General features: G+C 41.3%; 1 protein-coding gene and 1 long non-coding RNA gene across 2 annotated transcripts; both read right to left on the bottom strand.

Annotated features, from left to right (window-relative positions):
• Positions 1–1308: 1308 nt before the first annotated feature.
• On the bottom strand, positions 1309–14078 carry MAT2B (methionine adenosyltransferase 2 non-catalytic beta subunit). The gene is made up of 7 exons (XM_082212198.1): positions 13878–14078; positions 12234–12428; positions 11332–11446; positions 10843–10995; positions 7555–7748; positions 4180–4293; positions 1309–2777 (listed from the first exon to the last, which is right to left on the bottom strand). Exons 1-7 carry the CDS (start codon positions 14046–14048, stop codon positions 2607–2609), a joined length of 1113 nt encoding a protein of 370 aa, XP_082068324.1. The 5' UTR covers positions 14049–14078; the 3' UTR covers positions 1309–2606.
• On the bottom strand, positions 5033–7546 carry LOC309526278. The gene is made up of 2 exons (XR_014216702.1): positions 5148–7546; positions 5033–5117 (listed from the first exon to the last, which is right to left on the bottom strand). It is a non-coding gene; the product is annotated as an uncharacterized lncRNA (long non-coding RNA).
• Positions 14079–14146: the final 68 nt, after the last annotated feature.

Genomic DNA, 14146 nt, shown 5'->3' with positions numbered 1-14146 from the left:
GACTCTGTATTCTTCTGTAGCTTGTTTTCATATGGTTAACTTAAGGTCAGAGGGCTGGATTCAACTAATACAGCATGCTAGCAGAAACTCACTATGTGCCCTCCACCCACAAATCCACTGGGGGGGGGGTCAGAGGAGCCCCCAGAACAGTGTGGGGAGAGGAGAGGTGGGGGATTGTTCTCTCTGGTGAGCAGAAATGATGGCGGTGATGAACAATAAGAAAAGTGCAAGACTGAATTCTTCCCAGAGAAGACACTAAGGGACCAGAATGTTCCTCCACTAGTTTCCCAAGTATCAGAATCTGTGTGCCCATTTATTTTCTCGCATCATGCTTGATGTATACAATTTGGAGTTGCTGGCATGTGACACCCCGATTCCTTGTTTCTGTTCCAACCCAACATTTATTACTTGTCCAAAAAGTTCATAATGAAAACCTCATATTAATATCATGCGGCATCACTCGGCCAACAAATTTTCTTTTCCATTTCCTCATCTGAAACTCACGATAACAAGTTACAAAGGAGCACTTTATAACAGGCAGAAGCAGCAAATGGAGGCTTCAAAAGACACAGGAATATAGGAAGGTGTAAGCAGTGGGGGCAACATATCCTCCAAGACTGAAAATACCTAAGAGCACAGCACATTACAAAATCCTTAGATGGAAACACTTCCACATAAGGATTAGCATGCAAGCTATGTGTGATGATTTCAAATGTATAAATATTGCAGAGGGTGTACATGCATTGTATAGCTATGACTTCTATGTTTTTAATCCATAGCTTTGAAAAGCAGTGGCCAATGACCAAGGATGGGAGGTACATTCTAGGCCACAGGTGAAGCATGTAACACAACCATGACCAAATTTTAGCAACTAATTTTTAGTGGCTCTCCAAATGCTCTTAAGGTGGCTAAATGATATTCCTAGTCATTTGACTGTTATAGGGCCACCAGTCAAATAGCATTACCATTTGTAGTTAGCAGTATAAACATGATCAAATCTCCTGAAACAAATTGCTCAGTTTTTATGCCCTAACTTTTTTCAGGTGAATGCATGAGCACTGAGAGTGCCATCCCAAAGGCCATCAAAATTCCAGCATCAGCACTAGATTATTATATTCTGTGATCATGTTCTCAACTAGCTTACTGGAAAATTGGTTGGAATAGAGAGAATGAACTGCTGACTTGTTAATTTGGAGGGTGAAATTTATAAAAAATGTAAATGCTCACACACTTAAGTAACAACAGCCTTCCCAAAAACCTAACACAGCCAGAAATTTCCACAAGAAATGAAGAAGACACAAGATCCCATGCCAGTTATATATATTTAATATTGTTTTGCATTTATAACTTACCAAGTGCATATCAAGATGTCAGACTGTCAGACTAAGACAAACAAGTCAGGATATGTCCTTATGAAAAGGGAATGACAATAGGAATGGCTTAGAGATATTTTATGAATCTGACTGATGCTGTTTCCTCACCTTTAGAAGGTTTTTTGATGGATGCTTTACCTTGGTCAGGAGACAGAAGAGAGAGTAGAGGAGAGAAAAGATACGCCTGCCACAAGCTGCCTTAGGTTTTCTTGCTTTAAGTAAAAAGCTTGGTTTCAATACGTACACTCTAACACTCTATTGAAGTAAGAACACAAAATTTACACAAAAGTCACTTTGCCATTTAAGCTAGACATTCATGCTGAACAGTATTAATAGTTTTAAACTTTCTCACTGTAAGCATATAATTTTCTCCTCAGAAATAGGCTAGTACAAATACCTAATGCAGCCATCCTATCTGCATGTATGCAATGAGGAATGAACAACCAGGAATAGTTCTATTGGTATAGCTCTTTTGGTCCAATTGAAACAATGACAATTCTGACACAATGTGTAAACTGGTTGTTTAGTGAGAACATCTAATAATTTTCTGGATTCTATGGGGTTCTCAGAAACACCAATAGAGAAAAGACAGCAATAATGTTTGTATTTTGTGCCTCCAACACCCAAAATGAACCAGTGTGCTCATTAACAGTGCACATGTGACATATGAACTATTTTGTACAAATGTAAGAAAGCAGTTGAGATTTCAAAATACAGAACATCTTTCAAGCATTAAAGCTACACCTTAATTGCAAAAATAAAGCATTACTTTAGAATATTTTGATCATAGCTAAAGCAAACTCCAAACTTCTCACTTCCATTTCAATCACATCAGAATAGCTTTTTTAAAAAATGAAATGCCAAAATCCAGTGCTTTATTTTAATTATTTTGGCAAAAAGGGAAATAATGTTAAGAGAGATACTCTTTTGCAATCGAAGACACATAAAGCAACAGTGTATTTCAGGAAAATGGATCTCATCTCAACCATTACTGATGGTTGTAGTACTCAGAGGTTGCTAAATATTTAAAGAAACAAGTGACGGAACAGAAAGAAATAGCAATCACTTCGAACAAGGTTCTTTTTTGCCAACACCTCTTATAAGTTCACTAGTGCAAGACCATATTTTTACCTGATTGAATTAAACTTGTAACATAGAACAATCAATACAAAACCATTCTCCCCCCCCCTTTAAAAAGTGCCTCATACCATACATGTTCTAAAATATTTCCAACTAATGGAAGACCGTCTGTCTCCACTTCTTGTCGGTAAGGAATGGCCAGAGTGATTCTTTGATCCCAACACGAAATGGAGTGTGCTGTCCAATGCCCAACATCTGTAGTCTAGAACAGTCAAGCTGAGCATTCTTGGGACGGAGAGCTCCCACAACTGGGCTATCTGTAATCTTTAAAAATAAAAATAGGCAGTAAAAGAGAAATATGCACTCTGTCTAGAACAACAAATAAAAATAAAGAAATCTCTTCTCAGGAAAACACTCACAATTCTGCAATGTAGGATAGCCTAAATGCTTTCCCATAGCAAACCTGTAATTCCATGGACTTGCCTGTATGCACTTCTCTGTCGCTTACAGCTACCAAAGGAGTGGCCAGTTCCAAGGCTAAGGTAGAAAGAACTGCTGAGACTCATATTTTAATGTCTGATGTTTTGTTGTGTTCTTTTAGATTCTGTTGAAAGTTGCCCAGAGTGGCTGGGGCAACCCAGTCAGATAAGTGGGGTACAAGAAATAACTTATTTTTGCTATTATATAATGAAGAGTCAGAAATTGTAGCCAGGTGGGAATAATCTCCCTTGGCTGCATGCGTTGGGTTCCCTGAATCTCAGCTCAAGTTTCCAGCTTGCAGAGTTATGTAGTTACCTTTGCAACTGCAGAGGTGAAAATACAAGAGAGTTCCAAACTGTAGAAAGTAGCTCTGCAGATATGGTTTATCAATCTGCATTATTTCAAAGGGTGGAAGATAGGAGATGCAGCCCATTTGGGAGCCCCAGGAGGTGGAACCTGGCAGCCTGAGAAATGCAACCACCAAGGAGGTATCAACACCCTATTGGCTGAGACATAAAACCGCAGCCGGCAGCACAGGAGAGTCCCAGACAGGAAAAGAAAGGAGAGGCAATGAGAGGAAAATGGGCAGACAAGGCAACACAAGAAGGGGAGACTGAAAGGGAAGCAGGGTGAGAGTGTGGAAGATGAAACCGCAGAGTGGCTGTGGGAAGGTGTGCGAGTGAATCAAGGAGAGGAATGGGACAGGCCCACAGAACTTAGTGGACAGTGCTGATGCAGAGGAGAGAAGCAGGGAGGAGGAGAAGGAAATGGAAGAAGCTTCTGAGGGTATGGTAAGAGACCTGTAACCAGTGAAGGGGCTGCTTGTGTGAGAGGTTAGAAGGCTCTACCTAGAACAATTAGGGGAGGAAGCAGAAAATTATGAAGCTTGTTCCGCCACCTAAAAAAGAAACTGAAGTAGTATTGGCTGCGATACAGAACAGAACAACAGGAACCCTGAATCTGAACAAACTGTTCACAAAGCATGCCTGATGATGGAAGGAGCCCTGAGCTTACCAAGGTGACAAGCTCACCATCTGTCTCTGATGAAATAAGAGACAGTGGGACTCTAAGGAGCCTCAGTTGGGACCCTCGGTGTAAGAGAACAGCCAAACCACAGCTGGTGAACATTCTGCAATTATTTTATATTGTATTGTGCAATATTACTCCTGAGAAAGTTCTGCCTTTGATAAAACTTTGTGAGAGTTCCTTTTTCTTTCTGTGTCAGGGGTTATACACTATGACTTACTGGTCTCAAGTGGCTACTGGGAAGATTGAAAGCATCCGCCATAGCACATGCCATTTCAAATTTAGTCATCCGCTCATTACCAGACCAGTGGAACGTTCCTCTTATTGATGGATCCTAAGGAAAAAGAGAAGTATACAAAGTTTATGTTCTTGTTTATTTTACGGTGTTAAATAAATACAGAGAAAACACCATAAACAAAGCTAGAGAACATTCCCTTTAAGGCTAACTTGAAAAGCAAGTTTTAAGTCAATCTAACATATCTGGATCACCCAGATAAGTTTTTGCAAAACAGAGAATTTCACATATGATCATTCTAAAGCTGATCATGACAATTCTGCCACCCTAACTCAAAGAGAACTTATTTTTCCATAAATAAATATTCTGCCTAATTGCAATTCCCAGCCTTGTGTTTTTCTGCAGAGTAAAAACATTCAGTTTTAGCTCACTCTTAGATTTATTCAAAGAGCAATCTTTTTTTTCTTTTCTATATGCCTTCTTATATTTTGTCCCCCCTCTAGAACTATTTGTTTAGCCATGCGGTTATTTCAGAAAATGTGTAGAAAACACAACAGCAGTGAACCACCTTGCTTATAACCATGTTATTGGAATATTATACTAAACAAGAAGCTCAATATCCCTGGCTCTTTTCTATATTCCACAGTTCTTTGAGTAGTAGCTTTGCTATGAAAAAGGATTTGAGTTCCATTTCAAGCAAATCTCTGTCCACATAAGAACAAAATCATTACGTTGCTGGATCAAGCCAAGGCCAATTATTCTTTTAAAAACAGTAATCCACCAGATCTCTCTCCATTTCTCTATTGCACTCTATTTCACTCAACTACTCAGGGTCCCCCCCTAGAACTACATCAGTTCAACCAAGTATTGTAAAAAAATAAATAAAATAAAATAAAATAAAAATCTGGGCGGCAGTTTTCTTCCTTTAGAAAGCAAAACTTCACACATCTTACTCTTCTATGTTTATATGAAAAGACTGCCACAATCTAGAGCTATTATAATCTCTTGTGTATAAGCAATGACTAGAACTTGCTTGCCAAGCATTTCTACTGCAATATCACCCTCTCATTCCAAGATAAAGCTATCATGATGCAAGGTCAACAGAAGGGGGGGGGGAACAACCTTTAGTTTAAAAACCCTGGCAAGTGTTCTGAAGGTTACATGCACCTGAATGCAACTTCCTAGTATAGTCAGCATTAAACCAGCAGCTTATGCATTCCTCCTACAGAGGAATTCAATACTGCACTAAGAAGATTGCTCTGTCAGTGTGAACAGTTTTGTTTACCTGAAGGAACCATCTCCTCCCACCGTGAACATACTGTTCTGGGTGAACCAGCACCTAGCAAGATTGAACTCTCGACTTACCAGCTGATGAGCAGATGCTTTGACAGCATGTTTTCCACAGTGAATGTGCTGCCAAAGCAAAACTGAACCCCACCCAAACAGCATGTAGCTGTGTCCTCAGAGAATGCCTGCACTCTAACCTCAGAGGTCCACCTTAGATCATGCTTTCTTGCCACCAGCACATTTACTGACCCAGAAAATAACCCCCCTTTGCCACCGCCACCATTCTTCTAGTCCCTGGTAAAAATTCCAGTCAAAATATCAACCCATCTATCGTTTCTATAATGCCTACCACATCACAATCTAGCCTTCTTCTGAACAGAATGGTGCTTCTTATATTACTGCATTCAGAGGGAATGTTACAAAAAGTACTGGTTGGTAGGGTGAGGCTGCTCACCTGATTTCCTGTTGCCAGAATTGCTTTTGCTTGCCTGCAAAATGGATGGGGGAGGTGAAGCTTGTGCATCTCCACTGGGCTGTCCTAGCTGCCCCCTTCTCCTTTACTTCCAGATAAGCAACAGCAACATGGGCAATGGGAGGTCAGCTGAGCACCACCACCCTGCCCACTCTTACAGTATTCAAGACTAGTTGTAACAGTTAACATAGGGTTGTACCCAATGGTAGCTTGGTGATAGCACAAAGACTTCCCCTTGTGCAAAGCGGGGCATATACCCAGTGCACCCCCATGCCTTCCAAAAGCTTCCCCGTAGGGTTCTGGATGCTCAAAAACAGTGGGAAATATTATTAGTTCTTGTAGCTTTCCCTTCCTCTCATGACAACAACAACAAAATGCAACATTAAAAGTTGAAACCTCAATGCAAAATAAAATATAGAATACAATATGCTGGTAAGCAATAGATTACTACAGCTTGCTGGAAAAAGTAGGTCTTAAACTGGCACCTGGGGAACAATCTCCTTTCAACAGGAACAGAGTTGCACAGGTGGGCTGCTGCCACTGAGAGGACCCTTCCTCATATACTGTGCCCTCCCCCAGGCCATATTTACCAGAGGCATGGCAAGCAAGCTTCCCCTGCAAATCTCAAAGCCTGGTTTACTGGTACTGAGGAAGGCATTCATTCAAGTACTTGGGCCCTCAGCCATTCAGTGCTCTGTACACCAGTACCATGAATTAAGCCAGGCAATTCACGGGCAGCCAGAAGTGTTTCCAGGATCAGTGTAACATGACCCCATCTCACCACCGTAAAGAAACAGTATGAGGCATTCTGCATCTTGTGCAGCTTCCAGACCATCTTCAAAGGAAGGCCTCTGTAGAACACATTGCAATACTCAGATCAGGAGGTTATTATAGCAGGAGCTACTGTAGCTGGATTATCCCAATTCAAGAACAGTTATAGCTGGCAAACCAGCCAAAGGTGGGCACAAGCATTCCTTACCATGGAGGCCACACGAACCAGTTGGTTAGCGCATGGTGCTGATAACACCAAGGTTGCAGGTTTGATCCCTGTATGGGGCAGCTGCATATTTCTGCATTGCAGGGGGTGGACTAGATGATCCTCAGGATCCCTTCCAATTCTATGGTATCTAACCTCTAGTGACAGTTTGCAAACCAGGAAAAAACCCCGACTACCCATCTGTTCTTTAAGAGTACTACCCTGACCAGAACAGGCTATCTACTTAATTCCCAAACCTAGGAACCACCTACCCACAAAGCCCCCAACTTATCATAATTGTTTATTACTGGCTATCATCCAGCCCATCACTGTGTCCAGTCACTTGCACAGCATCATCTGGTCCAGATGGAATGGCATAGAGGACTGCAACAGGGGGACGGACGGGGGACGGGACGCATTGGTGAAAATAGGAACCATGTCCTTGCAACAGAAGTCATCCATTAGTGTGAAGGCACCACTGGATACAGCCCACAGTATTTTTGAAATCTTGAATACATCATAAAAACACAGAATCACTGCTAGTACTACTACAATCTTACACATATGATAATATGTGAAGTAGTCCGAAAAATCCTGGCTGAAATTTATTTTAAGAATATCTCACCAACATTTTCTTCTCCGCTAGCTGTCGACAAACACTGGCTACATCCTTGACATAGGTGGGAAACCTCTGCTGCCAGTGGTCCATATTGGCTGATTTATTATTGAATTGCACTTTATCAAACATAACTGTCACAGCGCTCTCTTCCAACCTTTCAACCTCTCCATATAAAATAGGAATTCTAAGCACAGCAGCACCTAGAAGATGAGAAAAGCTATGAATACAAAGCTGTATTTATGAACAGGTACAATGAAAATTCCTCAGCTCATCTCTGAAAAGAAAATTAAACCACCTTTGAACTATTTACAAGACACTTCACTCCCTTGAAAAGGCAAGTCTACTTATGTGGAAAAGAGAATAAATCTCGGTGGGTGTGAAGATTTCAGATGAAAACTTCAGATTATGTACACTTATGCAAGGAAGAAGTGCTAAATTACATCAAAAGCACCTTACCATGCAATAGAAAAGATGCCCAGGATCCACATGATAAGTAGGAAAGAAATAATGGTATAAGTCAACATCTACTGTTAACCCATCATAAAACTCATTTTTTCTCCTTGAAATCCTGTGTCACCAGTATATGAGAATGTTCTACAACAAACCTGCAGTTAACTACCAACCCAAAGTAAGCAACAAAATGACTGCAAACACTCATTACAGGTGATTTTCAAGTTTTGTAGGGATTATATTCTGGGGATATCACATAAAGCCTAATTCACATATTTTCAAAACACCTGGGGTCAATGGCGGGTGGGACTGCCAGTGTCTTTTTTCCCTGGATGCTTGCGCCCTTTGTTTGCCAAGCGCATAAAGCTGAATGTGTGCAAGTAAAATGTGTGTAAGTTGCGAGTTACCTGTTCTCAGTCAGCCCTGCATTACATGAATGCACACAAACTGGCGAGCTAAATCTGGTAGCCATTCAGTGAGTTCTCGCTATCATGTATCCCTCCACCTACCATTCCTAACAACTGAGAAATCTGACATCCACATTTTTAAAACAGAAGTTGGATCCAATTGGGACAAGTCAACTTGTCTAAACAGAGGCTTTGGATTCAGCTAATAGTATCACTATACAATACAGATGACAGGGATCTGCTTGTTTCTAATGATTACCCAGCCAATGAACTCTATTGCTCTATACAATCAAAAGGGTTAGGAATCTTTTCAGCTCTCCAGGTGAGAACTTTTATCAGGGATCTTAGCCTCGCAGGCCAAATTTGACAGATGAGTGGGGTTACCCATCCATCAGTCACCTGACATGACAATGCTATCAGGTGACTGAGCACTTTGAAGCCCCAAAATTGAGACTTCAAAGTGCCACATACAGGAAATTCAGCAGGCTTTGGCTCTACTGCCCAGCAGCTGCTCAGTGCTATGTTGAATTTCTCCCTGTGCATGGAAATAGTTTTAGTCCTGAATCTGTTATTAATCAGTTTCACTAGATAATCTAGAGATCACAGATTTTGGGGAGGAGGAAAAAAATCTCTCTGTATAAATTCTCTCATTATTTGTAATTAATAAGCCTGTGTCATGTTCCTCCATCCTGACCACAGTAGTCATTTTTGCTAAACTAAATCCCACCAAATAGTTTAGCTTTTCTGTATAGGGAGGGTGTGCTAACCCCCTGGACATTTTTACTGCTCCTTTTACAGCACTACATTTTGACTTATCAGATGGAGTAAGCAGAAAAGTGCATAATACTCTGGATGTATGATTTTCAAGCTCTTTCTTTTCTTCAATGCCCCTCCAAAAATCCCATTTTATTTTCTCCCCAACAATTTCCCCATACCCAATTTACTCCTTCCCAATAGCACACAGACCTTTAATCTCCCTTTCAGTACCAAGCTCTAAAATTATAAAATGAGGCAAAATAAAAAGCAAGATAAATAGCATAGAGTTGCCAGCAGGTGGCAGTGATTGGGAATTTCCTTGGCCTTGACATTAAACACTGAAAAGGAGCAGTTAAGATAAATAAGAAATGGAATAAACCCTTAGTTAGACCTCCCAGTGATGTATTCTCATATGGCCCCAAACTTTATGGCTCCTTTCTTTCTTATGTAGTTTTGTCAAGCATGACTTCCTGATACTCATTAATGTACAATAGGTAATGAATGTTTCTGTATGTTGTTTTAATTTTCCCCACCACCTTTTGTACAACACTCACAGAACAATAGCCATTGGGTGTCCAGTACATTTGGTAAAGAAAACAAATAGAATCCTCAGCTTCTAGGCCACCAATACCAATACAAATCACTTAGGAAACTGCGGCGATCATCTAGCTTGCCACTACAGAACATATAGCCTTGCTCTTCGCATGTTGTTGGACTACAGTTCCTACCAGCTCCGACCAGCACAACTGGAAGTTCAAGTCCAATAACATCTGGAGGATACTCGGTTGGTGAAAGCTGCTGTGGCCATTCTGACACCCAACAGAAGTTACCAGAGAGCAACTCGAGAACATGCATCATTATTGCCTTTGGCACACTAACAGTATTGCTTTTGTCATTATCTACTCTATTTTAGCAAGTCTTGCAGAAGTTCAAATCTCAGCACAGTGGTACCTCTGGTTGCGGATGGGATCTATAACCGGAGGTCCAGCCAGATCCCAAGGTTTTTGCAACCAGAGAGACCACTTCTGCGAACACATGCACGGCAAAAACCTGAAAATATACTTCTGGGTTTGCAGCTTAAGAATCCCAAAGTTTATGTAACTGGAGGAATACATAAGTGGAGATACAACTGTATACTCTTTGATGGATTAATCTGATGTGCAAATGAAAGGGGTAAGAAGAAATTCACTAAAGAACTACCTCTAGTTATTGGAAAGGACAGGTGTCCTGAATTCCAACCACTTTTTATTCTCAAATTTCATTTGTCTTGCTAGAGTTTGTGCCTAGTTGTTCCCCTCTCAACAAGGTTTTCAAATTATTATTTTTTAAAAAGGAAGACTTTTACAGCTTCCTCTGCTCCTTACCCCTAACCTCAACCTCAACAATTAATTAACAATGCTACCATTCTCTCTTACCATTACAACTCAGTGGTATACATTTTATCTGACCTTCTGTTATATTGGTTTTACATAATCTCAAAACTTTATAAAGAGACTTGATTCTAATTATTCTCTACAGCTTCCTTTTAAACCTCCTCCCCATTTTAAAATACGTTTCTTATTTTGAAAATAAAATAAAATTGAACTTCCAAATCCATTTACTCCTATTTATGGAAATCCAGTAAAAGATTTCAAGCCTTAACTGTTAAAGAAAACCTTACCAGCTGTAAATTGACACTTACCTTCATTGTTTGTTAAAACTGCCTTTTCGCCCTCTAGTTTAGTTTTCCCATAGAGATTTAGGGGATTTGGTGCATCATTCTCTTTATAGGGAGGATTTGTTCCATCAAATACATAGTCAGTACTAATGTAGATCAAAAATGCTCCTACTTGAGCTATAAAAAGAATAAATTAAAGCAATATGAAGAGACGTAAATACAAAGCAGTTACTCTCTTTATCTTTATTCTCCCCAAGAATTTAAAACACACAAACAGCAAATATTTACGTGATTGTGAAAGACCTAAGTATTTCTAACCCAGAATTTGATTCCAACAGCTGGCAGCCAGTTCCCGCTATCCGTCTCCTCCATCAGTGCATGTTACTCAAACAGCTAATAATACATTTCTTGTGGTAAGAATTCTTTCAGTTCAGGTGTATAACCCATACTTATGATGACACATAAAAGATAATTATGCATCCTGAGAAGAAATGCAGACCAAACCTTTTTTACCTGCTTCTTTTGCTATGTTCCCTGAAGCAGCCACATTGAGCTGAGAAGCAGCATCTGGTTGACTGTCTACAACATCTGGCCTTCTCTCAGCCGCACAATGTATTATCACATGAGGCTGGAAATTAAACACCCATTTTAATGAGCAAAGAACAAGCAAGTAGTTGTACCAAATCCACACTGTTCATGGAAAGCTAGCAGAAAATAGTCCCATGGAGTAAACCACATCTAAAGTGCAAATTTACTCTAGATCATCTCTGACTAAGTCGTAAGGCTCAACACAGATGCGGAGAAAGAAAATCATCTTTTTTTGCTCAGACATTTCTTCAAGCTGTTTCTGCAGCGGTTTAGATATGAAGAATAATATTTTTTATTTTTTGGCAAACTTTAACATTTCTCAAGCTCTAGAAGGAGTCCTTATACTCTGAAACACAGTGAGCGAAAATAAAATAGTTCTTATATCAGTGAATACAGGAGCCTTCCGTCTCCTTTGTTTGCTTTGCTCATTGGAGGTGCTCTTTTCCCCATTTTTCTTGTGCATGCAATTTGCATAACCAAAAGAAAGGAATTCCCTAATCACTCTCTAAGTGAGAAGCCCAACTTATTCTGCAGTGTTATTTTAAAGAAGGCTTTCTAGGTTCTACTAGACTACTAGTAAATAGCTACTTTCCTGCACACTAGTTTTCCTCATATCATGCACCTCATATACAGAAGGTGCACTAAGGGTTGCATCAGAGATTACAGGGGGGGGGGGGATACATAAACAAAGCTAAATATTGCTGTGATAGATAGTGGACATCAATAATCAGTAAAACTTTATGTGACCAACTAACATGAATTTACTGAAGAAACCTTCAGAGAAACATGGTGGTTAGCCGCTTTATCCTTCTTTCCACCATTCTCACCTGAAAATCCTGGATGACATTGTGAACAGCAGTAGTATCTAGAAGATTAACTTGCTCAAACATTGGTCGAGCCCTGCTGTACCCACAACCGACAGCATTCCAATTATTTCCTTTAAATTCCTTATACACAGATCTGCCAAGCAACCCAGTAGCACCAGTAATCAGAACACGTCTGTTTGGCGTATCAACATCCTCCTGTAAAAAAAGAAAATTGTTATCTTCTATATTCTTAACAAAACTTAATCCATAGTTTAATATTTGTTTTAGAAGGCTTTAGGGGACCTTCTGTGTGAGTCTACTCCAATGCAAGCCCCACTGAGTTCAATGGGACTTATGCCAAGGAAGCATGCACAGGACTGCACAAACAGCCCACAGTATACTGAAGACAACAACCTTAGATTGCTTATAGCTCCAAGCTTTACATTTCTAGCATCAGAAGGACATATCTTACTATTGTTTACGGAAACTGACTTGCATTAAAAGGGACTGTTTAAATATATCATATAAATAAAGATAATGTTTACAATTGTTCCAGCAAAAGGCTAATTCCCAGGCAGCTAATTTAGTAAGCTTCTTTGCATAGCAAAAATGGTGACTGGAATGATCAAAATAAATATTCTTTCAAATATGTGGGTTGAAGTGGAATTTCCAGCTATGTGAGGAAGTACATCACAGGCGTGGTTCAGAATCAAATACTTAAAAGGAGGACGGGGGATGAATGACTAGTTCCCCATTCCACCTCCCCCACTCCAAGTTACAAGAACAGGGAAGGGGCTGTTAGTTACAGAGAGAGACCAGTGACAAACTGTTATTCCAGTTTTGGTTTTGTATTGTTTTATTTGCTTTTAATTGCTGTAGGATCCCACTGCTGTTGCAACCCACACTGGGCATCTTAACGGTCAGAAATCCCACGATTTTTTATTTTATTTTACTTAAGACAGAGGGCATGGAAAACATTTTAACAAACTGATCCTGATCTCGGAGCAAAATCCTACTATGATGAGCGAGGCTTCCTCTCAGGCAGGCAACATCTGAAGCGTGCATTTCGCCCTCCCTTCCCCAGCCCAGCAATAAGGCCTTGGGGGTGGTGATTACAACAGAAAGAAGTACTTTGGGGGGGGGGTACGAATACCCCTAAACATTTTGTGAATCTTTGTACTTTTGTCCATTTACTGTATTTATTTTCCCCGATTTGGCCTGTCAAATGGTGATTTTCTGTAGTCAAAATGAGACTACCCCTAAACAAGATAAAAAGCACTGCCTGAAAGTAAATCCCGTTGCGCACAGTGGGGCACCTAAAATCGGATTATTGTATTATCACCATCGCCCTGAGGCTTCCCCCATCTTAGCCCGACGGAGGCTGCTCTCAGGTAAGTTGTGTTTGGGATCGTCAGGAGTAAGTTAGTGCCACTCAACCCGGGGGGTGGATTTTTCTTAACACCCAAGCGGAGGCCTACCCTGCAGGGCTGGGCTGGCCATTACAAAGCTTTGCCCAGACCCCCGAGCAGCAGCGGCCCCACCTCGGCTCGCCCCACCCCGCTCAGGGGGCGCGGCTAGTATCTGTTTACCTCCCGCGGAGAGAAGGAAGGGAGGGGAAGGAGGGAAGGCGGGGAAGAAGGCCCAAAGCCGCCAGCTCTGCCTCACCTCCTCCAGCCAGCACCTGCCGGGCTCGAACCGGATCCGGAGCCCTTTCTCCCACCCGACCATCCCTCCGCCTGCCTCAGTCCGCGCCCGCCGCTCGCGCTCAGCTCCACTTTCGCGGTGGCGGCGGCAGCCATTCACAGGGCACGCCCACTCGATAGCCCCGCAGCCCATTGGCTCCCTCGCGTTGGGAGGGCCTCAGAGGGGCGGGCGGGCGGACGCACGCGCGGCTGCCGTTGGGACACGTTCAAGGCCAGCCCGATTATTGGCCC

This window comes from Podarcis vaucheri (assembly GCF_965113315.1).
Source record: "Podarcis vaucheri genome assembly, chromosome: 2".
Classification (NCBI taxonomy): domain Eukaryota; kingdom Metazoa; phylum Chordata; class Lepidosauria; order Squamata; family Lacertidae; genus Podarcis; species Podarcis vaucheri.
Note: the sequence above shows the minus strand (reverse complement) of the source record. Positions and strands in the feature narration are given on the sequence as shown.

What these genes read in the sequence shown, in the direction of transcription:
- MAT2B (XM_082212198.1), bottom strand. Translation starts at nt 14,048, where the DNA reads ATGGGCTGCGGGGCTATCGAGTGGGCGTGCCCTGTGAATGGCTGCCGC. An exon ending in GCAGGTGCTGGCTGGAGGAG is followed by an intron (nt 12,429 to 13,877) that starts GTGAGGCAGAGC and finishes CTTTTTTTACAG; the next exon opens with GAGGATGTTGATACGCCAAA. An exon ending in AGTTTTAACAAACAATGAAG is followed by an intron (nt 7,749 to 10,842) that starts GTAAGTGTCAAT and finishes CTCATCTTCTAG; the next exon opens with GTGCTGCTGTGCTTAGAATT.